Source organism: Gracilinanus agilis, chromosome 2, assembly GCF_016433145.1.
Source record: "Gracilinanus agilis isolate LMUSP501 chromosome 2, AgileGrace, whole genome shotgun sequence".
Taxonomy (NCBI): Eukaryota; Metazoa; Chordata; class Mammalia; order Didelphimorphia; family Didelphidae; genus Gracilinanus; species Gracilinanus agilis.
Window position 1 is genome coordinate 524,180,422 of NC_058131.1, and position 24,504 is coordinate 524,204,925.

Consider the following 24,504-nt stretch of genomic DNA (forward strand, 5'->3'; position numbering starts at 1 on the left):
AAACAAAATAAGAAACTCAAGTAATGAGAAAATTTCCCATCATATTTAAAGAATAAATGTTGTACACATCTCCCAAAACTCAGTTAAAACAATTAAGTCGTTCATGTATACTTGAGGGTTCTCTTTCTTAAACATTCCCTGTAGTAGTTATAAAGAACAAATAAAATAAAGGGTCAGCATAACTTATAGAGCTAAAATGGATTGGACCAATAAGTTAAAAACAAGGCTAGGGGGCAGCTGGGTAGCTCAGTGGATTGAGAGCCAGGCCTAGAGACAGGAGGTCCTAGGTTCAAATCTGGCCTCAGACACTTCCCAGTTGTGTGATCCTGGGCAAGTCACTTAACCCCCATTGCCTAGCCCTTAAAACTTGGAGCCAATACATATTATTGACAGAATTCATAGTAAAGACAGAAGGTAAGGGTTTAAACAAAAACAAAACTACAACAACTACAACAACAACAACAAAAACCCAAGGCTAAATTGGCAAAAGGCTTAAGGAAATTAGGACACAAGCAAATCTGTAAAATAAAGTTATAGACTTCCTTATGAATATATGATTCAAATTCGTATATTTTGAGTCATGTGAGTCAGAGCTAATGCTAACTTAAGTAAATGTTTCAACTGACCACATAAATTAAATTAGCACAAGCGCACAGATCTGGGCTGGCAAATTAAGAATAAAGCAAAATCTAGTTAAGGGAGTATTTATTTATTCATTTATTTTTGCCAATTACATGTAATAAATTTCCACACAAGTTTTCCCACGTTATATGATCAAACTTATCTGCTTCCCTTCCCCCTCCCAGTGCTGGCAGACGATTTAATCTGGGTTGTACACGTATCATCTTGCAAAATATACTTTCATATATTGTTCATTTTTGTAACTGAGTAATCTTATAAAACCAAAACCTCAAGGGAGAATTTTTAGTATTCTACTTAAGATTTCTGCATCTAGTTCATTAAGGAGATTGGTCTGTAGTTTTCTTTCTCTGTTTTTGATCTGCCTGGCTTTGGGATCAGTATCATATTTGTATCAAAAAAGGAATTCGGTAGAACTCCTTTGCTTATTACGTCAAATAGTTTGTATAGTATTGGGATTAATTGTTCTTTAAATGTTTGATAGAATTCACTTGTGAATCTATCAGGCCCTGGGGATTTTTTCTTGGGGAGTTCTTTGATGGCTTGTTCAATTTCTTTTTCTGATATGGGATTATTTAAATATTCTAGTTCTTCTGTTAATCTAGGTAATTTATATTTTTGTAAATATCATCCATATCACTTAGATTGCCGCATTTATTGCCATATAATTGGGCAAAGTAGCTTTTAATGATTGTCTTAATTTTCTCTTCATTAGAGGTGAGGTTTCCTCAAGGGAGAATTTTTAAAGTGATCATCGTTAATGCTTGCTTCTGGAATATTTTCACTGTTTTAATAGGTCTATGAAACAGAATATATTCTTCATCTCCCACTGGTTTCCTCACCATTTTAGCTCTTTCTAAAAACAAAATTTCTTTTTTCTTTTCTTTTGCGTTTTTTCTTTTTTTCTCCTAGGTCAGATCTCAACAACAAGTGATGTATAGTACTGATGTTAACTTTAAGATACTATTAAAAATTTACTAAGATTACTGTATTTTTAAAGCAAACACTGGAAGTAAAAACATATTTTAAGATAACAGGAGGGACTTATGTTTCTGTGGTTACTGTGGCCAAGTGTCTTGCACTGAATGCCACTATTTGTCTAATATACAAATAAATGAATATTTGCAAATGTACTTACTAGAGTACAACAGGTACATCTGTTGCATAAACAAACCCACAACCACCAATAAACAAATTTTAGCATCTATAAAAGTTTATGGATAATTTTTGGGATCTGTATTCAACATGTCATTAAATTATTCCCAATAAACAAGGTATCTGTCCAAGAAATCAAAAAAGAATTAGAAGCAGCAGCAGCAACAAGTACAATAGTAGTTCTCTAAGTGTGGTCTTAGGAATCCCTATGGGTCTCCAAGATCTTTTCTGGAAGTCTGAGGTCAAAATTATTTTCATAATAATACTAAGATGTTTTAATTTCTAATACAACATGTAATGATAAACATCATCTGCATAAACAAAAGCTCTTGGGAGGAAAGAGTCTTCAATAATTTTTAAGAGTATTAAAGGGGTCCTGACACCAAAAAGTTTTGGGAGCCTCTATGACAAAGAATGAAGGTGTTAGGGAACAAACCCTAAAGAGTTGTGGTTCCCTAACTAGCCCAATTAAATTAAGCTTTTAACAAAAGGCTTATCAGTGAATCAGAAAATTTTAAAAAATGATACCATGGATATACATCCTAAATTCCAACTAAAAACCCATAGAGAGGAATTATAATTAACACTCAAATAGTGCTTTTTAAAGTTTCCAAAGTATTTTATAAACAATCTCAACTGAGCCTTATGATAATCTTGGGAGGTAGGCACATCATTTCCATTTTACAGGTGAGGAGTGAGCAAGGTTAAAGGACTTGCCCATGTCCACACAGTTTGAACAAAGATCTCTTCCTAATTCAATTCAGTGTTCCCTCCACTCTGCCATTCTGTCCCTCACATAATGAAAGACAGCTAAAATCTGAAGCATATGAACAAGAACTAAAGAAAATAAACTGATGGGAGGAAAGCATTCAATTTTTACGAAAATTATGTCTTCCCTATATCTTTAGCAATGTTATACTGAATGATGCATGATAAAAATGATCTGTGGAGAAGAAATCTCTTTATTTGTAAAACTGGAAGGGGAAGGGTAGCTGCACTAAATGTTTCCTGATGTTTCTTTCGAAACTAAACTTTTACAATTCTGGCAACATAAATTTTAAACCCAAATTTTATCTTTGATTCAAGCAGCTCTATAATTGCTTCAGGAAATTAAAACTTTGTTGGGTACTTGGAAATGTTGGCCTAAATACATTTTCATGCCAACTAAAAAAGTCAATTAGTTTTTCTAACATCACTCATTCGATTAATTCCAACAAGTCATAATTAAGTACTTCATATGTGTCAGGAAACAAGGTCAAAATGAAAACAGTCCTTAACCAAAGAGATTCTAAGAATGTTGGTATGTTAGAAACTGGAAATTGTCTTAAAACACCTAGATTAGAGACCAATATTCATCTCTTATTTTTGAGATTAATCAACTTCTACAGCCTCGAACCCAATGCATTAGATTTTTGTTTGTTTTTAGGAAATAATAACTCAATTACTTGGTAACACTCAATAAAATTTAGCTCCATGATCATAATGTCAATATTCTTCTATGGAACAAAGCAATAAATTCTTAAATGATTTTTCTGGTCCTCTTAAAAACAAAATAAATCACACCAAAAAACTCCCAATAATTCCTTCTTTCTGACATGCTAAGTAGCTTCAAAACTATTACTCTGTTGAAACACTGAAGTTCATAGACTGAAGCAATGTATGAATACTTGTTATTTTTTTTTTTTGCAATGCATGAATTTTAAGAGAAAAAAAAGCTTAATGTCTACACTCAATGAACTGAAAACTAGTATACAATGTAGAAGTATGTTCAATTCTCTCAAAATAAATACTGAAAAAGCAGGTGAAAAGTTTTCTCATGATTCATTGCAAGATTTGAGTCTCAAAACCAACCTTTTTTTTCCCCGTAAAGATACCAAGCAAACATTAATTTTAACTTTACAGAAACAAAGTTACTTATGATTAAAACTCAGAAAAATCAAATGTTTTGGATAAAGGATAAAATCCCTTCAACTGATATGTCTTCCAACCAATAAATTAAATATAAAAATATTAACAAACCTCCATTTACTTGACTTTTCCGTCTTACTCGAGATATCTGTTTATTGGGCTTTTCTCCTGTCCGAGGTGTTGATGTGATCAAGTTGTTATCTATATCCCGTTCTATTCTACTTCTCTTTGAAGGGTTTTCTCTCTCTTCCTTAAAAGTTAAACAAAGAAACCATAAAAATGAATGACATGTTTCCTTTTTCATATCTTAACATTAATTAGGATGTTAAAATAAAATATAAAGGCAACTATAAATCTCCTTTTCTGATTTTCATTTACAAAATAAAAAATGACAGGTAAAGGTAGAATTTTCTTACTCTCATTTATCAAACAAAAAACGGTGGTCTACTGAGGCTTTATTAAAGTTATTATTTTAATATTAGCTATAATTATTACTATTAGCAAAATTCACCCTACTACAACCCTTTATTTAATAACATTTATATAGTTACCTCAATATCAATCTAATTCTAATGCCTCACCCTGGCATGTTGGTGATTTCATATTTTTAAGGAAGTTGGCAGAGGCCATCTTTGGTAGGTTCTGCCATGCCAGAAAGGCTTAAAGTATGTTCTCTGTTAAGACTATACATGTCAAAGGACTTGGGCTAGCTAAATAGAGAGGTCTATCATCAGTCAGTGCATCTAGACAAAATTTTGTTCATGACAACCTATGAAACAAAGAAAAGACTGTAGTGCTGCCCTTTGCTTTTGTAATGACAAGGAAAGACTAGTAGAAAAGAGAAAAGAAGGTCTTAAGAATCACAGTTAAAACCACTTTTTAATTTATTAAACAAGCTAAGACCATAAAAGCAACTGGCTTATGTATTTTGTAAAAGGGAAAGAAATAGCAGAATCTACAAAGAATTCAAATAAATCAATATAAATCTTAATATTCAGTTTTCATGTAAAGGTGAAAAATGAGTGAAAAATATGGCTCAAGATCAAGGAAAAAAGGTAACAAGGGTTTACACTAAATAGAAGCCTCATATTTATAAATTTTAAATAAGATTTAAGAGTATTGAATAGGATGAATTCGAAACAATAGCAGGATAAGGATAAGAGGAATCTATTGCCTTCTCATGATAGATTGGTTATTGATGCAGAAGCAATTTTGAAATGAATTGTTTAATAATAATAATAGCTAGCATTTATATAGGGCCTTAAGGTTTAGTGTGTTTTATATGTCATTTCATTTGATCCTCACATAACCCCATGAAATAAGTACTATTATTATCCTGATTTTAAAGATGATGACATTGAGGCAGAGAGGTTAAAAGACTTGTCCATGGTTGCAGAGCTAGTTAGTATTTAAGATAGGATATGAACTTACATCTATATAGAGATGGACCTTTTAGAACAAATATCAAAGCCAACAAATTAGAGGAAAATTAGAAGATACAAGATAAATTTATTATTTCTATTTAATGGATTTCTATTCTTTTTTTTATACTATCAATTTCTTTCTTTCTTTTTTTAACTCTCACTTTCTGCCTTAATAACAATTCTTAAGACAGAAGGGCATAAGCTAGGAAATGTCTTTAGGTGGGATTTAAACCTTGGTCCCTCTGACTCTAGGCCTAGCACTCTATCCACTGTGCTACCTCCTGGCTCTTTTACCTTCTATTTCTTGATAAATTCCACAGTTAAACTATTTTAATCAATTGCATCTTACAAAGGAGGCAACATTTTATACCCATATAAATAGTATACCACCTTTTTTATTGAGAGGATTATCTGTTCTCCCAAGATTTGTCACTGTAATAAATTAAAGTGTAGCTACCTTTTAATGAGTTTCAATTATGTTAATGTAGGGTATTGTGCCTGTTTCCTTCAGTCTCTTCTTGATCTATACAAAGTTAGTGTTTTTTTTAATTTATATAATGCAGTATTATTGTTACATTAATATATGTTTTCTTCAACCATTCCTTGAACACTGGGCACCTCCTTTTTTTCCAGCTTTTTGCTAGCACAAAATGTATTGCTATGGACAACTTGCCTCCAACCTATCTATCTGTCCAGTCTCAATGGATTTACTGTATCTCTGACATTCAGTTTGGCTAAACTGGCTTTCTCTGTTCTTCACACGACACTCCACTGGCTTTCCCACATGCTTAGAACATGTCTCTCTTTACTTCTGCTTCATAAAATCCTTTTCTTTAAGTAATAACTCAAGCATCATTATTATGAAACATTTCCTGATCTCTCCAACTGCTAGTAAATTGCCTACAAAATTACCTTATATTTAATACTTTGTAAATATTTACATTTTTCCACTTAATACTGTGCTGCATGTTTATGTACATATTTTTTGTCTACTCCATTAAAATGCAATGTCCTTTCTAGTAGAGACTGATTCATTTCACTTGTCTCACCAGTACCTAGTACACTACATAAAATGCACTTGAATGCTTGTTGGTAGACTGGTTCTTTTCTGATTTTTACTTCCTTGGGGATTAAATGTGTCCAATATTCAATGAAAATAGTTCCAACCTGACCTATTCAAAAAAGGGGAGATCAAAATATGTTACACTGATAAAGAAAAATATATTGACACAGGCTACAACATTACTTTCTGAAGTTTAGCCACAGCAAAGTAATTACCACAAGAAGTTCAAAAAGCCCAGAAATAGCCTCAGTAATCAAATGTTTGATCTTCTTGACAAGCTGTAAGATAAGGAAAATAGGGCCAATAATATATAATATAAACTTAAAAGTAAAACCTCATTTAAAAAATATACCTCATGGAAGGAGATGGTAAAGATTATTAGCAGTACTGTTGAGAAAAATAAATTTGTAGAAAGTCTGGCATGAGACCCAATTAAGTCACATTATCCTGGGAGCATTCAAGATGAAACTAGAATTACATAGGCTTCACTGACAGCTACAAGAATAAAGACAACTCTTTTTGATGATCCCAATTATCATGATGAAGCCAGGCATAGTCCAAATGGAGTGATTATACAATATAAGGTCTTGCAAATACTCTTGCTTTTGAATGATAGTGTGATTACTTTATCAAGGTCTAGAACACTACAATGCTTCCAATGCTTCCATAGTAAGATTCATAACCACTCAAAAGTTTGTTCTAACATGAAGAAAACAAGCTGATAAATAATGCCCATATTACACATTATAATATATAGATGAAAGAACACCCTAATTTTCTAGTCCAGCAGTAAATACGTCTTCAAGAGACACTAAATATGGGCAGTGAATGTAGTCCAGAAATAAAGAGTAAGAAGTTGAGCCAGAAGGCAACTCAGAAACTGAACATTATTTTCAATAATTCAATGCTTGAATTCAAAGATCATCCTCTTTAAATATTAGTGTTCTTCCAATGATACTACAGTGTCATGTAGTTTCATGGTGAAAAATCAAGGCCAACCAAATCATAAAAAAAAAAAAATTAGCAAAAAGAGGACATGCTGCATATTAAATTTTTTTTAGTTGTAAGGTTTATTTGATAAAGCAATAATTTAGTTAATTTATCTTGTCTAAATTAATTTGTACAGCCCTCTATACAACTCTAAATCAGAGAACCACAATCTCTAGAGAATAAAAACTACAAGTGATCTATGTGGCAATGGAAAGACCTGTGAAGGGCATAAACAGATTCAGCATGTTGCCAAAATTATCACTAACGATAATATCCATAAATATATAGTTGGATATGTATGTTTCGATCAAATGGCTATTGAGGGATAGGGGTAAAAGCCAGTGTGAGAACAGCTCTGATAAGCAAATAATGTTAAAAAGATCTAGAGGAAGTTCTTTTAGAACACTGGATAAATATGCTATTAAAGATTTTTTTTTTTAAAGACATGGACAGAAGGTGCACTGAATAAGAAGGTGTGACTTGCAATTTAGAACACCTACACTGGTGATGGCAAACCTATGACACACGTAGCCATTTTCAATGACATGCAGCCTCAGAGAAGTATGCCGAGGATGAAACATTTGCTGTAGTGTAGTATAGACATTCTGTGCACTATAGATGACAATTCTACCTATACTAATTTACCTATTTTGGTTTATTAAATATAGTTATACGTTTACAATTATACATTTTTGTTATGTAAACCATATCACGAAATTATGTTTTTTTTTCTTAAAGTGACATACCACCTGAGTTATGTTTGTTTTTTTGGCGAATTTTGACACATCAAGCTCAAAAGGTTGCCCATCACTGACCATAAATCTACACATGGATGTGTATATACATACACATCTTCTGTCTTAGAATCAATACTGTATATTGGTTCCAAGACTGAGGAGTGGTAAAGGCTAGAAAATGGGGGTTAAATGATTTGCCCAGGGTCACGCAACTAGGAAGTGACTGAGGTCAAATTCAAATCCAGACTTCCTGTCTCTGAGCCTGCCTCTCAATCTACTGAGTCACCTCGCTGCCTCCTATGCATGGTTTTTTAAAAAATATTTAAATTTTTTGGGTTACATTTTGAGTTTCAATCTGTTTCCTTCTCTTCCTCCCAACTCCACATTAGAGAGGGCCAACATGACATAGATATATAAATGAAACTATCCAATAAATACTTCTATATATCAGTTCTTTCTCTGGAGAGTAGATAGCCAGTTCCCTTCATAGGTCCTTTGTAATTGATTTGAATATTCATACAACTTAGAACAGGTTAATCATTCACAGTTACTTCCTGAAGAATATTATTGCTTTTACTATATACAATGTTCTCTTGGTTTAATGTTTTCCCAACAATTAATCTGTTCATTTCTTAGCATAGTAATATTTTATCACAAACATATACCACCACAACTTATTCATCCATTCCTCAAGTTATGGGTATTCCCTCAATTTCTAGAAAGTGACTATAAATATTTTAGAACATAGAAGTTCTTTTCTTTTTTCCCTAATCACCTTGGGAAACAGACCTAATAGTAGTATTACTGGGTTGAAAAGTATTATATACAGTTTTATAATTCTTGGGACTTTCCAAAATGGTTGGATTAACTCACAAGTTCCACCATCAATATATTAATGCCCCAATTTTTCCACATTTCCTCCAACATTTGCCATTTTCTCCTTCTATCATTTTAGCCATTCTGACAGGTATCAGATGGTATCACAAAGTTGTTTTAATTTGCATTTCTCACTAACTGATGTTATAGAACATTTCTTCATATGACTACACATAACTTTGATTTCTTCTAGACACTGCTTTTTCATAACCTTAGATCATTTATTAATTGGGGAATGATTCACATACTTAAAAATTTGACAAAGTTCTCCTATTTGAGATATGAGGTCCTTATCTGAGAAATTGTCTATAGAAATTTCCCACCAAATTTTCTGCCTTCCTTCTAATATTGGCTATTTTGTTTTATTTGTACAAAACCCTTTTTATTTAATGTAATCAAAATGGTCCATTTTACATGTCACACTGCTCTCTGTCTCATTTATTCATAAAGTCTTTTCCTAGCCATAAATTTGATATGTTCCATGTTCTAATTTACTTATGATATCTCCCTTTATGACAAGGCCATATACTCGTTTAGACTTTATCTTGATAAATGGTATAGGATATTGGTCTATATCTAGTTTCTGCCAGATTGCTTTCCAGTTCTCCCAACAATTTTTATCAAATAAAAATATCCCTTCCACATCATGGAGGTTAGGAGTTATGGCAATCTCCATGATCTGGAAAATCCATGAAAAAAATTTTGGTTCTCCCTTTGTACCAAAGAAGTAGTCTGAATTTTTTCTTTTCTTTTATGGAGTGTTTATAGTACCTTGTTGTAAAATTTGAGTTAAATATTTTGTTAGTAAGTTGATATTATATAATACTATACATATATTTCATGTATTTCTGCTGGCCTTTGCATGTTGTCAGTGGCTTCTGCAAAACTCCCCCAAAATTCTCATTAAATGTTTTATGCTGACCAAGGATATATCAAAATACAATGGGGAAAGTCACAAGGCAGAAAGGATACATGTAATGAATTCTTTTCCCAAAAGCTTAATTTTTTTTTTTTAACCCTTACCTTCCGTCTTGGAGTCAATACTGTGTATTGGCTCCAAGGCAGAAGAGTGGTAAGGGTAGGCAAATGGGGTCAAGTGACTTGCCCTAGGTCACAGAGCTAGGAAGTGTTTGAGGCCAGATTTGAACCTAGGACCTCCTGTCTCTAGGCCTGGCTCTCAATCCACTGAGCTACCCAGCTGCCCCCAAAAGCTTAAATTTTGATATGTATCAAATATGGTTTAAGATCTGGTCCTGCTAGTTCTCCTTCTTTTACTTTTTTTTCATTAATTTCACTTATATTGTTGACTTTTGTTCTTCCAAATAAAAAAAAAATGGGGGGGGGTAGTTTAATAAAATTGTTTTTTGGTAATTTAACTGAGATAGCATGAAATAGATTAATTTAGGTAGAATTTTTAATATACTGACTTGGCCCAACCATGAATAATAAATATTTCTCCAATTATTTAAATCTGGTCTTATTTGTATAAAAAGTACTTTATAGTTTTCATAGAGTTCCCTGGGTTTGTCTAGCCAGGTATATGCCATGCCCAAGTATTTTATAATGTGTATGATTATTTTAAATGAAATATCTCTTACTATCCCTTCTTGTGAAGCTTTGTTGATGATGATTTTTATCTTTCTAAAAATAGGTTTTCTATTAAATTAAAACAATAGGCTATAGAAACAACAAGAGTAAATACTTTTTTCTAGGAGCTTATTAGTAATGATAGGAATAAATACAGAATGATAGTTGAGATGGTAGAGGGTCAAATGAAGATTTTTCTAAGAATGAGAAAGACCTGGGCAAGGTCATAAGCAGTAAGGAAGAAGCCAGTCAATTCCTTGAGAGGACTACATCATCCTTTGAGACTAGATCAAAAGAGAAACGTATTAAGTGAAGATACAGTTAGTCGACAAGTATTTATTGAGCATTTACTTTGTGCCTGGCACTGTGCTAAACACTGGTGATACCAACAAAAGAGTCCCCGCCATCAAGGAATTCCTATTCTAATCAATTCTAATCATGCATATAACTATGTATAAGTAAGGTATGTAAACAGGGTAAACTGGAAGAATTTGAAGTGTGAAGCAGGGAAGATGCCTTGATTTTTTTCAGTTAAGTAAAAAGCAAAGTCATCTTCTGAGATTTAAGGAGGTTATCAGGGACTGAGGAAAAAGAGATACTTTAATAACTTTAGAAGAGAATATGTTAGAAAGTCAATTAGAAAGAAAAAAAAAAACTATTTCCACTGCAGCAATCAGGTCCAGATGAGATCGTTGTTGGTCCTGTTTAGTTGTGTCTGGCTCTTAGATATTGGAGTGATCTGCCATTTCCTTTTCCAGTGGATTAAGGCAAACAGAAGTTAAGTGATTTTCTCAGGGTCACAAAGTAAGTGTATGAGACCACATTTTAATTCAGGTTTTCCTGATGAGATTAGAAAATACAAATTTATAGAGAACTCAATTCTCAGGAGTATTTGGGAGCATGGACTATTAATGGAAGTAATAATATATGTGAGTAGCCCAGGGTTGAAGTTTGGCAGGGCAGAAATAGCAACAGGACAAATGAGCACAGGATTTGAGGATAAAGGACAATATGTAAATCTACAGAGATTCAAAAAGAAAAAGAAGAGATAATAGAAGAGTACACGATAGCAGCAAAGCTAGGGATGAGATGACATAGGAGGATAAATTGAATAACAAAAAGACAGTAATGACAGCAGATTAAGGGTTTTTGAATATTGGTAAAAAACAAGAATAGTAATTCTCAATTTAAATGATCTACCAGTCATATGAAGGGACAAAGAAGCATTAAAGAAACTAATTCTATCTGAGAAGGTAGAAAGGAATGTCTTCAGGGATGTGCTTTTTTATGAGCAGAGACCAATCAATCAATGAGCATTATTATTAAACCTGTACCATGTGTCAAATACTGTACTAGATGCTGTGTATATAGTAACAAAAAATGAAACAATTTCTACTTGCAGTGAGTTTACCTTCTAATGGAAGAGCAAAAAAATACAAATATACATACAGAATAACTATAAAGAGAATTAATAGGGTTTTAAAGGGTTTTTACTTTCATAGGCAAAGACTCAACCATACAATGAGTTTGAAATTTCATTCAAGATTTATGATCTTTCTTATGATCTCTCCATGAAGAGATCACAAAGTAGAGAGGAGTAGGGAAGTAAAGGGGTAGAGATGAAATGACTTGCCTGAGATCACATAGGTAAAAAAAAACACACACAACAGACTCTCATTCAAACCCAGATTTTTTGATAACAATTCTGTTGTTCAGTTGTGTTTTTTTTTTTCAGTTCGTCATCTCATTTAGGGTTTTCTTGCCAAAGATACTAGAGTACTTTGCCATTTCCTTCTCCAGCTCATTAAAGAGATGAGGAAATGGAAGCATACAGGGTTAAGTGACTTGCCTAGGGTTACACAACTAGTAATGTCCAAAGGCAGATTTGAAGTAATCTTCTTGACTTCAGGTCTGGTACTCTATCCAGAGTCACCTACATTCCAATTAATTGTATTACTGTATTTAAGTGCTTTACCCACTCTAGAGCTCAATATCCTTATCTGTCAAGTAAGATAATAATAGTTGTACTATCTACCTTTCAGGACTGTTGGGATAAAAGTACTTCGCAGATATCATAAGTGCAATAAAAACATGAACTTTAATTATTTTAGCACCAAGGTAAAATGAAGTTATTTTGGTCCTAAAGGTCCTTAAAAGCTTACCAAATAATGGTCACCAAAACCTATTAACTCCCAAACCTCCAAAGTATAAGGACAGTTTACACGACACCTCTTAATTTCCAAACTAGTAGGGATCAAATCAAAACAATTCTTTTTCCTACCTCATTGTGCTACTTCAAATTAATTGCTCAACCTCTGGTCAGTTTCACTAGAAAACATTGAATAGATACTCTTTATATAGTCCTTTAGTTCTAAAAGATTTTGATTCTTACAAATGATTGCAGCCTTTTATTATTCACAGTAAAAAAGTGATTTCTATAATGTGAACAGTAAGGCATTTAATGGTTCTTCTAAATCTAATTTATATTAGATGGAAAGCAGTTGCATGAAAATACTACAAAACGTTGCCCTATTGACATTTTACTCAACAGAATATCTCAATGACTAAGAGTAAAAAACTGAAACTTCAAAACATTTTTGCCAATGGGAATTATCTGTGGAATTAAAAATGGTAAAGAATTCTCTTTGCTCATTTTTATTGAAGATTAGGATAATATAAACATTTTACCTCTCCTGACACTGATGAAAAAATAAATATTTTAAAAAACAAATTACCAGGCTTACAAAATGAGAACTGTCTGGTAATTGATATTGAGAAAAAAGAACCAATAAAACAAATTTTTATAAGTATTGATTGTGTGTTGAGATATGAACACTTTGTGTTTTTTAGCTGCATTCTTAAGTACTTTTCATATAATCCAATTAGTAAATTCACCAGGAATAGAAGTTCACAGGAATTAAAATATAAGAAAAGAATCAGCAATAAAATCCATGACCTCATAAAACTTATGCACAAACGCAGAAGCCCTACTATAAAAGAAGGCAAGTTTGACTTTATTAGTAAAATAATATGGGCTTATGGAAAGAGTATTTATTCAAATATAATGGCTGGAGAGCACTATTTATTAAAAAAGATAAGTGAGGAAATCTTTAAGTATTCATTAAGAACTTACTATGTGACAGACACTGTGCTAAGACATGAAAAGAAAAATGATAGTTCCTATTCTCAAGGAACTTACAAAGTAGAGAACCATGGTAGGAAAATTTGGGTAAAGGTCAAAGGTGATAGAAACAAATAACTGTTTAAAAATGCCACAAACCACCATCATAAGCTACAACAGAAGCATGACATAGAAGTGTGGCCAGGGACTTTGATTATTCAAATATCAGTTAAATCTCTCTTTGAAATTAATTGCCTTAAATTGGGACACTAATGCATTGCTGGTGGAGTTGTGAATTGATCCAAACATTCTGGAAGGCAATTTGGAATTATGCCCAAAGGGCTTTAAAAGAATTGGAAAGACCTACATGAACTGATACAGATGAGATGAGCAAAACTAGGAGAACATTATACACAGTAACTGAGATATTGTGGGATGATCAAATGTAACAGACTTTGCTAATAAGAGCAATACAATAATCCAGGACAATTCTGGGGGATTTATGATTTCTGGTTTTGGTTTTAAAAGATTGCTCTAAAATTCTAAATTACTAGGATCCAAAATCTAAATAAAAAGTACGATAAAATGAATAATATTGAAACAGATTTTGAGTGATAATACATATATAATTCAGTGGAGCTGCCTGTCAACCCCAGGAGGGGAGAGGGAAGAGTAGAGGGGGAAAAAAAATGAAATTTCCTGCCTTCCCAAAATAATTTCCTTCCTTCAAAAAAATGGAAGACATACTTCCTCTATTATGAATCTGATTATAGCCAACACATAAGATTTGGTTGATGAGGTAGAAATGATGAGCAGCTTTGGAGGAAGTGATCACTTTTATCTTAGAATTTGTGACAGATGAAAGTTAGACATAATCTGACATGACCCTAAATTGGGAAAAATAGTTTTCAAAGGCTACAGAGATAGGATAGATGAGATCATGTGGAATAAGATCCTCCAGGGAATTTCAGTAAAGATGTCAAGCTCAAGAATGAAACTGTGAAGACAAAAAGAATAGCAGTTTCAATGGGGGGAAGATAGAAGGGAGAAAAGGGTTGACCAATTTAGATTTTTAAGATATATTAAATAGAATTTGGAGGCAAGAACAGTTAAAAGTATAAATACAAGGGGGCAGCTGGGTAGCTCAGTGGATTGAGAGCCAGGCCTAGAGATAGGAGGTCCTAGGTTCAAATCTGGCCTCAGACACTTCCTAGCTGTGTGACCCTGGGCAAGTCACTTGACTCCCATTGCCTACCCTTACCACTCTTCTGCCTTGGAGCCAATACACAGTATTGACTCCAAGACAGAAGGTAAGGGTTTAAAAAAAAAAAAAAAAGTATAAATACAAAAGTGTGGTTTAGTCCTTTAAGAACAGTGCCAAGATGAAGGCATCTAGGTGGCTCTATGGATGGAGAGCCAGGCCTGCAGACATTCCTAGCTGTCTGACCCTGAGCAAGTCATTTAACCCCAATTACCTAGCCTGCTCTTCTACCTTGAAACCAATACTTACTATTGATTTTAAGAGAGAAGGTAATGGTTTAAAAAAAATAGTGCCAAGAAGGCATGTTAAGCTAACACACTGGATCAAGGTTGGGATTCCTAGCATAGTGTGTTAAATTAATGTAGGAATAAATGTTAAAGGTCTTACATTTGAATTAAAAATATCAGCTTCTTAAGAAAAAAATGAAAAGAGCTGGATATTTTAATGGATGATAAGCTTGATGTGTCAATATGTATGATATGGAAGAAAAGGAAGATGATCCAGTCTTAAGCTATATGAGCAGAGGTATTATATCCAGAATGCTTATTTCCTAGTACCACATTAAAGAAAGGACACTGATAGCTAGGAAGAGTTCATAAGGAGGAAATATCTGAGCTCATGATATATGAAAACTGGTCAAAGAAACTAGGTATGTTTAGACTGGAGAAGAGAAGACTTAGGGAGAGACATAAGAGCTTTCATCAAAGTATTTTGAAGGGCTGCCACCTGGAAAAGGGAATTCAATTTTTTTCCAGTTGGTTCTGGGGTGCAGAACTAGGCATAATGGGAAGCTGCAAAGCAGTAAATTTAGGAGTGAAATGTTCAAAGTAGTGGAACAGATTGTTTCAGTATAGTGCTTTCCTTTATGAGAAATCTTTAAACAAAGGATGATTACTTGTCAGATATACTGTAGAGAAGATCCCTTTTATGTTACAGATTGTCACTTATGCTACCTCTGAAATTCTATCCAATTCTGAAATTTTGTGATTCTATATAAAATGAAAGAATGGTTTTGCTACTACAACAGTTAAAAAATTAAACTATACCTTTTCCACTTTCAGTGATGCTTTTATTCAGAATACAAAAAATCTTAGGATCATATCAATTTTGACAAACTATGACTATAAAAAGATAACATTTTAAAGTAAGCTATTATACATTTTAGAGTTGTCATCTTATTCAGAGAAAAGAGCAGAGTCTAATACCTACTGTGTGATAGATGTATATTAAATGTACCTTAATGTAGATGTAATAAAATAAATTGTAATACAACTAATTAGGAAGCAATTTCAAAGGGAATTTCAGAGTTTCCGGTAACATCACATTTTAAAAGAACTCTATTTGGTAAAGTTATTTTAATTCAACACTAAGTACATACTTTAAAAAAACACCACATTCTTTCTAATATAATAGGGTTTAAAAACAACAAACAAAAAGCAATGAATAGTGAAAGATACTTTGCATTGATTTGTAAGAAAATGATGCCATCTATAGGCTTTTCCTAAGACTCAGACTGTGCAGTAGAAAAGCAGGAGGATTTTACGTTATAGGGACTAATGCTCTATGTATATGTGTGTGTATAAGTATGTATGTATAGAGAACATGTTTACACACATATACAGATCCACATACCCCCCCCCCAAAATCCACCACTAAGAAAATGGAGGAAAGGAAAAGGAAAGTAACAAAGGGGAAAAAAGATCTCTAGGTGACACCTAAGGCTGTGAAAGGAAACTAAGGATTTTGAGGCAAAGGTGATCAGTGAGTACAATCCAGACACTGGGGTACAACTTGTGCAAAGGCTTGGAATATAGAATATAGTATGTAACAGTTAGTGGTTCAATTCATCTGAGATGAACTAGGAAGATTCTTTAGTGGAAACCTTCAAAGTCTTTTTCACATTAACTATAAATTAAGGCACATAAAGATGGAGTTTTCCTTCATTTTGTATTCTGGTAATTTTTTTCTGACTAAACATTTATCCCCATTAAATTTTATCTACTGGAAACCTTCTGATAACAAATCATCTACAGAGATATGACAATATATGACAGTTGATGAAACTGCCAAGGGAGAAAATTTACAGAGAAAAGAAGGCTTAAGACAGTGATGGCACACAGAACTCTCTCTGTGGGCATCCCCCACCTACATTTGCTGAGGACAATCCTTACCTTCATCTACCCTTCCGCCCAGCAATCCAATGGGAGAGCTTCCTACCTCCCCTGTGTAGGGTAAAGGGGGTGCAGGGCCCACTTGGCATTCGATCTGTAGGGTGGTGGGGCTCGGCACTCCATCTCTAAAAGGTTTGCCATCACTGGCTTAGGACATGCCCCTGGGAGATCACCACACTTAATGGGCATGAGGGAGTAAAGGAGATCTAGTAAAGGAACTCCTATGATCCAGTAAAGGAGACTGAGAGAGGTTGGGGAGATAAGAGCAGAATCAAAAGAGTTGAGCTATGAAAGTCAAAGGGTTATTTTTATATATCTACAGAGATATGACAATATATGACAGTTGATGAAACTGCCAAGCTAATAAGATGAAATCTATCAGGGATAAGCATTTGGTCAAAAATATTACTAGAGTACAAGATGAAGGAAAACTCCATCTTAATAATGGCTTATTACAGTTAATGAGAAAAAGACTTTGAAACTGTGGTTAAAGTAAACTATAGATCAAAATGAGTCAAATTATAGCATAGCAATTAACAAGCTTACATAATTTAGTGATCAGAAGTCATTAATCACACATCCAAGGCAGTATGTTTTCTTCTGGGTGCCATATTTTTAGAGGAGCACCAACAGAATACAAGATGTCCGTAAAAGGGTTAACAGGGTGGTGGATGGGTCCATGTCCTAGTCTGTTTCTTAGGATTAATAGGTTTTCACAAAAGAATCAATTTAGTAAATGCTTTAAACTCTAGGTCTTATTTATTAAGCATATTTTTAAACATGTACAAGAGAAGGCTAAAGGCTAAACACAAGACATCCAGGGTGAGGGATAGGAGAACACAAGCAGAGGAAAAGGATGACTTCCTCATATATCGCCCCCCTCCACTGCTATTGTTCTCCCTTCTTAAACAATTATGCACTCAGCTTTATTTATTTGTTTGTTTATTTATTGGGCCCTTACCTTCTGTCTTGGAGTCAATACTGTGTATTGGTATACTTAGTTTTATAAATCATACCATTTTCCTTTTTTTTTTTTTTTTTTTTTTTGGGGGGTGGTGTGGTGTGGTGTGGTGTGGTGGTGGTGGTGGTGTATCTCCAGTACTTTGCACATAGCAGGTTACTTAATACACTCTTAAAAAATGAGATGAAAAGAATACTACATCAAGTCTCAATCACTAAAGATAAAAGGATACCACCAGATCTTAAGTGATTAGGATGGAAGTGGGGGAGAAGAAAGGCTTTAGGCCAAGGGGACAAAGCAGGAATTAAAAAGGAATCGATAACGGCTGTTTGAGAGAAAGTCCATAGAAAGTACTCCAGGTTTTACCATTACTCCTACTTACATCCAAGTCTCCTCACTATTCCTAGTTAATACCTGAGGTCAGGACTGTCTGGAACCTTCATCACTTCCATACCAGGATAGTTCTCCTTTAAATAGCGGTCACAGCTTTTTATTTCAGATGGGAAATTAATCCTAGAGCCCTCTTCAACATAAGCATTTGCTTAAGGGACAAATACATGTTTGACTTAATGAGTGGGGAAATTTTCAATAGATAAATACAAATAAATGATAAGGATAATTACAGAAGGGTGTGGCTTACAATGCTGCTTACCCAAGAAAAAAAGGGGATAAGTAAACAGAGGGATACAACATACAACTGTATGATATTCTGTCATCTTGTCACATAACAAACAATTGAAAGAGCTTGGAATATTTAACTTGAAGAAGAGAAAACTAAAGGGGAATATTAATAGCTTCACTTAACTATCTGAACTGCTTTCACATACAATTTTAAAACTTAATCTCTCTAAATGCAGAATGCAGCACAGCAGATTGACAGTTTTAAGAAAGCAGGTTTTAGATCTATATAAAGAGCTTTTTCAAAATGAGAGCTGTTCAATATAGGGAACTGATTGCTTAATAAAATAGTAATTTTTCACATCACTGGAAGTATTCAGTCAGACTGGAAATATATATTATGGAAGGGATTTCTTTATTAGGTGGGAAATTGAGCTGAGGTCTATTCTGATTCTAAGATCCTATAATAATGCTACATAACATATTTACACTTGGTCAAGTTGTTAATAGCTAACATACTGGCTACCAACTTCTGTACCATTTAATAATTTTAATACTGTTATTATCCCAAATTGTTTGAAGCAGCAAAATAAATTACCCAGGAGGCCCAACAATTAAAAAAAAATTGTAAATAGCATTATTTCCAAGGCCAGAAATCATGGGGCACTGGTCTGAGTCAAAATATTTTCCTAGTTTTAGTTCTACCAACAAATCAAATTCCATCAACAAATCGTTGATTAATCCTTAGCAAGTCGAGTAACCTCTACAGGACTAAATTTCCTGTCTATAAAATGAAAGCATTAGATTTCATGCTCTCTATGTTTCTCTAAGGCAGGTGCATGTGCATGTGTACGTGTATGTGACATTCAGAATATAGTTAACTCTTCCACATTGCAATTTTCCCTATCACAGTTTTGATATATTGAGGTTAAGCATAAGAAATTAAATGGGAATTTGGGGGGAGTTTTACAGAAAAGTGCAGATGGTCTCCTCCATGTCTTTTCTTTATAAAACAGTTTCTTGGAAAAATAATAGACCTCACTGAGATTGGAGAAATATAACTGCCCTAACTTGTGCATACCAACAAGCCATCCCACAGAAGCACCTCCCTTTCCCTCAAGATAGCATAACATTGCTAAAGAAAGGGAAACTGAGAAGCTAGTCTTCACAGCAAAGAAAATGTGACTGAGAAAAATAATTAAATATTTCCTGCTACTCATATTATTGAAGATTTTACAGTCAAGGCAACAGAAAGTAGTTTATTTAAAAGACTATCTCTTGAATTCCTATCAAGTATTTTAAAACTGATAAGCATTAAAATTCCATGACTGTGAAGCAAAAAAAAATTAGCCCTTTAATCTGTGCTATAACACTTGCTCATTGACCATTAAAAAACATATATGTAATTCAGTACTGATGCCTAGAACTGCAAAAATAGTATTAGCCTTTTCATATTTTCTGCATTTTAAAATAAAATAGCATTTTAAAAGTTGAGAACTGAAATCATACCTTGGGTGTGCTTCCCTTAATGAATTTTTTAATTGATGATAACAAGCCAGTTTCATTCTTCTGTGTTTTTTCTACTCCCGAAGGTAAACTATCTTCAATCTCTGAATGTTTCCTCTTTGCTTTGACTGAACGTTGTGTATGAATTTGGTTTGACTGCTGAGAAGCTTTCCGAGTTCTCAGCCTCATCTTTTATGGGTGCCACATGTAAAACTATAGAGGAAAAAATAAAGAAAAGTACAGGTTATTAAAATTAAGAACAATCTACTTAAATTTCATAGTAATTAAATGACATTGTCTGATTTAAGTCAAATTTTGATGCCAAAAAATATTACTACAATAAAAATCTCTAAGAGATATAATTCCAGCTCCCTATCACTTACTTGAAGCAATATTTAATTTAAGTAGCAAAGCAAAAAGAATTTATGATCATTCTTTGTGGTTCAATGTAAAGGTCATTTTGGCTTTTAGGGTATTGTCTATGCTTAACTCAGGCAGTGCTATGTTTTAGAACGGCATACTACTAATATCTGAAACAAAAATAGGATACTACTAAGTAAAGGATTTTTTCAAAACAGATCACTATCAAAGATGGGATTATAGTTAAGTAGGAGGTAATCAACTTTCCAAGGAACCACAAATTTGCTCTTCTGGCTATATTCTAGAGCCAAATCTATTATGCCTTAAGCACTAAAAAGTAACTTCTAGAACAGAAGTTTTCAACCTTCTTTGTGTCATGGACCCCTCTGGCAATCTGGTGAAAACTATGGACTTCTCAGAATACGCTTTTAAATGCTTTTACAAAGGTAATCAGTAATACTGAAATAGTAAAATATTTTTCTAAAAGTTCACTGATCATAGGTTAAGAACCTCTGTCCTAGAGATCACTAGAAAAAAGTAATCTAAAAATTCTTGCATATATTCATGAGAGTAGTTTTTAGAAGGGACAAAGCATATAGAAATCAAGTAGACCAGCTAAGACTGCCTTATAGGACATTGTACATTAATAGTCAATTAGCATGACATTAGGACCAGAGATCTATAACAGAAAGACACTTCCGAAATTTTCTAGACCAATATTTTCCTCATTTCACAGATGAGGAAACTGACTTCCATGATTAAGTGACTTGCCCAAGGTCACACAGGCAGTAACTATTAAAGGTAAGCTATGAACCCAGGTCCTCTGCCTACAGGACTTCAAAATAAGTGCTCATTCTATAGTACCACATGCTATGTACGTGCCTTCTTCCAACTCCCTGGCTTGTACTCTAAGTTAATAGGCTGCTTATCATTTTTTAAGGAAAAAAAAAAAAAAAAAGCACAAAATTCCAAACTCTGACCTCCATTTCCCCAAGCTGACTTCAGAGACTCCCATTCAGGTCTTTAGGACTACTGAAATAACTTGGAAATGGGAAAATTTTGATTAACCCTAACCAAGTTCCAAAGGAGAATAAATTGGCAAAGAATTAAGGTGCTCTGTCAGCTCCTACACTAGAAGGAAACAGTGTTGAAACCCAATTATCAAAACAGATTGAGTTGAGCTGAGGTTTTATTAACCTTCAGTTATTCTATCTACAAAGAGGGTCAAAATATATGTCACTCTATCAGGGTGACAAAAGCCTTGATCATAACAAGTCTCTGTTTAGGTATTCAGAATTAGTGGAACTGAAAACTGGAAATGATAAGCATCAATAAAGGGGAAATCCCTGGTCTGGCACATTATTTCTAGAGCTTGTAGCCAAACCAAAAGAATGTTTGGTATTTCCTTATTAGGATATATAAGGTACTTAGGGATAACTCTAGGTACCCTGCAAGAACAACAGCCTGAGAAGACCAGCTGGGGACAGCAGCAAGGTCCCAGTCACAACAGTAGGAGTCACTCTTAGAACTCTTAAATGGAAGCAAGGCCAGTGGATCTGCTTTAAGAGCAGCTCAAATTGACTCTCATAAGAAAATTCTTTATGCTTGAAATGTCACACTAGGGAAAACTCATTAGGGTTACTAAAATTTGCTTGTTAGAGAATATGTATAATACCTTTTTCTTTAACAAAAAACAAACAACAAAAAAACCCCCCAACTTTCCATATGATACATTGTGGCCAATGACTTCACATAAGTTGAGGAATTGATACCTGCCCCAAGGCCAGAGAGTTTCACAGGTAACAGGGAGTAGGTTAGAGCCAAAAGAAGCATGACCATCTCTATTTCTCCAATAAAGTAACTTAAGGCCTTTACTGCCAGAGGCTTCTATGCTAAGTTGGGTTACACATATTAAAAGATTTTGTTATGTGGGGAGAAGCAACAATTGACTAGAAATCAAGAACCCTTAGTTTATTTAAGTTCCAGTTTTTTCATTAGTTATAAATGCTCTAAGTCGCTTGCCTCAGTGTCCTCACCTATAAAACGGTGAAACTAGTACTTGTGAGGTAAGCAGAACAAGAATCAAGAAAGGATGGACTAATATTTTGAAAAGAGCTCTGAAAAGTGCAAAGCATTTGTAAATAATCAGCACTTCATATTTAGGAAGTTTCATAGAAGGGAAATTATTAAGGAAGTTCCAAAATAATACACGTACATACAATGCTAAATCTCTAATACATCTCAGTACCTAGGGCCAAAAAAACCTTGGCAAGGCTTGAGATTTCAGTAAACCAACCAGGAAGTCAGAAAAAGCTATAGTTAACATTAATATACAAAATACAATTACAGAAAATTTGAGACTTCCATTGAATTTTTATTTCAACTATAACTCATAAACCCCAACCCACCCCCAGCACACCCAAATATCCTTTCTGGACTGTTTTTTTCTTATCTGGATCCCAGGTTAGTCCCAAATGACCAAATTATATAACTGTACTGTAACTTTTCCACACAAAGCAGCCATCATTTCTTCTTTTCATTTGTCATTATCAACTTCAAATGTTATTAGAAATCTCTCTTTAAAAAACAAACAAACAAACAAACAATTTAGATAACTGAATGTTGGTCTACCATTCCTGGTAAATTCCTGGTGGCTCATCTGGACAAAAACTCTGCTTAAAGTAGGGCAAGTTGTACTTTTTTGGGTGTGATCATAGTATGTTTTTTTCCTGACTCCCCCCATATTTCTAGTTATTTTTATTGTATTATTTAGTATTTTAATTAATTCTAGAAATACATAGTTTTTATGCTCTCCTAAAAGTGTCTTATGGCATGGAAGTTATGTAATTTTCTTATTTAAAATTTTTTCTTAGTATAATACCTATAGAAAGTTATTTTGTGCAACAAAGAATTATAGGCTTTTGGAAAAAAAAAAAACTTACACTGGGTCACAAATCAAGTATGCCCTATAAAGATCAAATTTTTTGAGCCCTACTAAAAGTAGTAAGAAATAGGAATTAACTATCAAAGAAATGTTTAATTTTAGTTATCAAATGATCTTCTATTTATAGCCTCAGAAATAATTAGAGGTGATGGCCATAGTCTCTTTCAGCGAATATTTTTATGATTCTGTAACTAGTTGGGAAAGATTTATTTTTTGCTTTAAAATACACATTTCATTTAATATATTATCTAACTCACAAGCCACACTCCTAAAATAGTATGCCTTTTAAAAGAAAGCAAATATTTAGTTATAAGATATAAAGCAAAACCAATTGTAGGTCACAGGTTTTATAGAAGCTAGATTTGAGGGGAAAGAACAACTTATGTTCACACTAATACAGTAACTAAAGTACTTTAAAAATTTTTAACTATGATTAAAAATAATTTAGGATTATGGTTAATTTTTTTTGGTTGAGTGGTGGGGCACAGATCTGTGATTTCATTGTGAGGAAACTCCTTCCAATGCATATCTGCAGATGCTCTACAATTTATAATTTTAGAGATCTGCCAGGAGCACTGAGAAGTTAAATGGCTTGGCCCCTGTCATACAGACCACATATGTCAGAAGCAAGCACTTTAATCCAGACTACTTCAAGACTACCTTTCTATCTATTACACCAGGCTGCCTCTCACAAGAGTTTATTACTGAAGAAAAATACCCTGACAACCAAAGTTGTTTTAGGTAAATGTGTTTTAGGTGGCTTTTATCCACCTAATACATGTGACAAAAATATTCCCCCAAATATCCATGATTAACCTGTTGAATTGGAGATGGTTCACCTCCCAATGACTTCACATGTATCTGCTTCAATCAGCTTTGGTAAATAAAATAACCAAGTCATCCCGCTCAGATTTCTGATGCAGCTGCAAGAGTAATCTGAAAAAATAGCAAAATAAGTCACTGCTTTAAAATATACAGTGTTTACCTCCTAAAATAAAATCCTAAATCTATCAATTGGTTACAAAGAATACATATTAAAGTTACATAAAAAATGATTGTATTTTCCAACGAAAAAAATTGATAAATTGAATCTGCCCTTGTGATTTTTATGTCAACATGATTTAAATGAAATCCATCCTGGATAGCCCATCCTTGAATTTTTAGAACAAGCAAAGTAGCTAAA

At 33.6% G+C, this 24,504-nt stretch overlaps 1 protein-coding gene across 1 annotated transcript in view; it reads right to left on the reverse strand.

The window, feature by feature from the left end:
* Nucleotides 1-24,245, reverse strand: part of CTDSPL2 (CTD small phosphatase like 2) — a 50,047-nt gene extending 25,802 nt beyond the window's left edge. The window contains exons 1-3 of the mRNA XM_044660011.1: nucleotides 24,138-24,245; nucleotides 20,021-20,230; nucleotides 3,814-3,952 (exon numbers count right to left, since the gene is read on the reverse strand). Coding sequence (XP_044515946.1) covers nucleotides 3,814-3,952; nucleotides 20,021-20,206 — 325 coding nt within the window. The 5' untranslated portion in view covers nucleotides 20,207-20,230; nucleotides 24,138-24,245. The remainder of the gene's footprint in view (nucleotides 1-3,813; nucleotides 3,953-20,020; nucleotides 20,231-24,137) is intronic.
* Nucleotides 24,246-24,504: the final 259 nt, after the last annotated feature.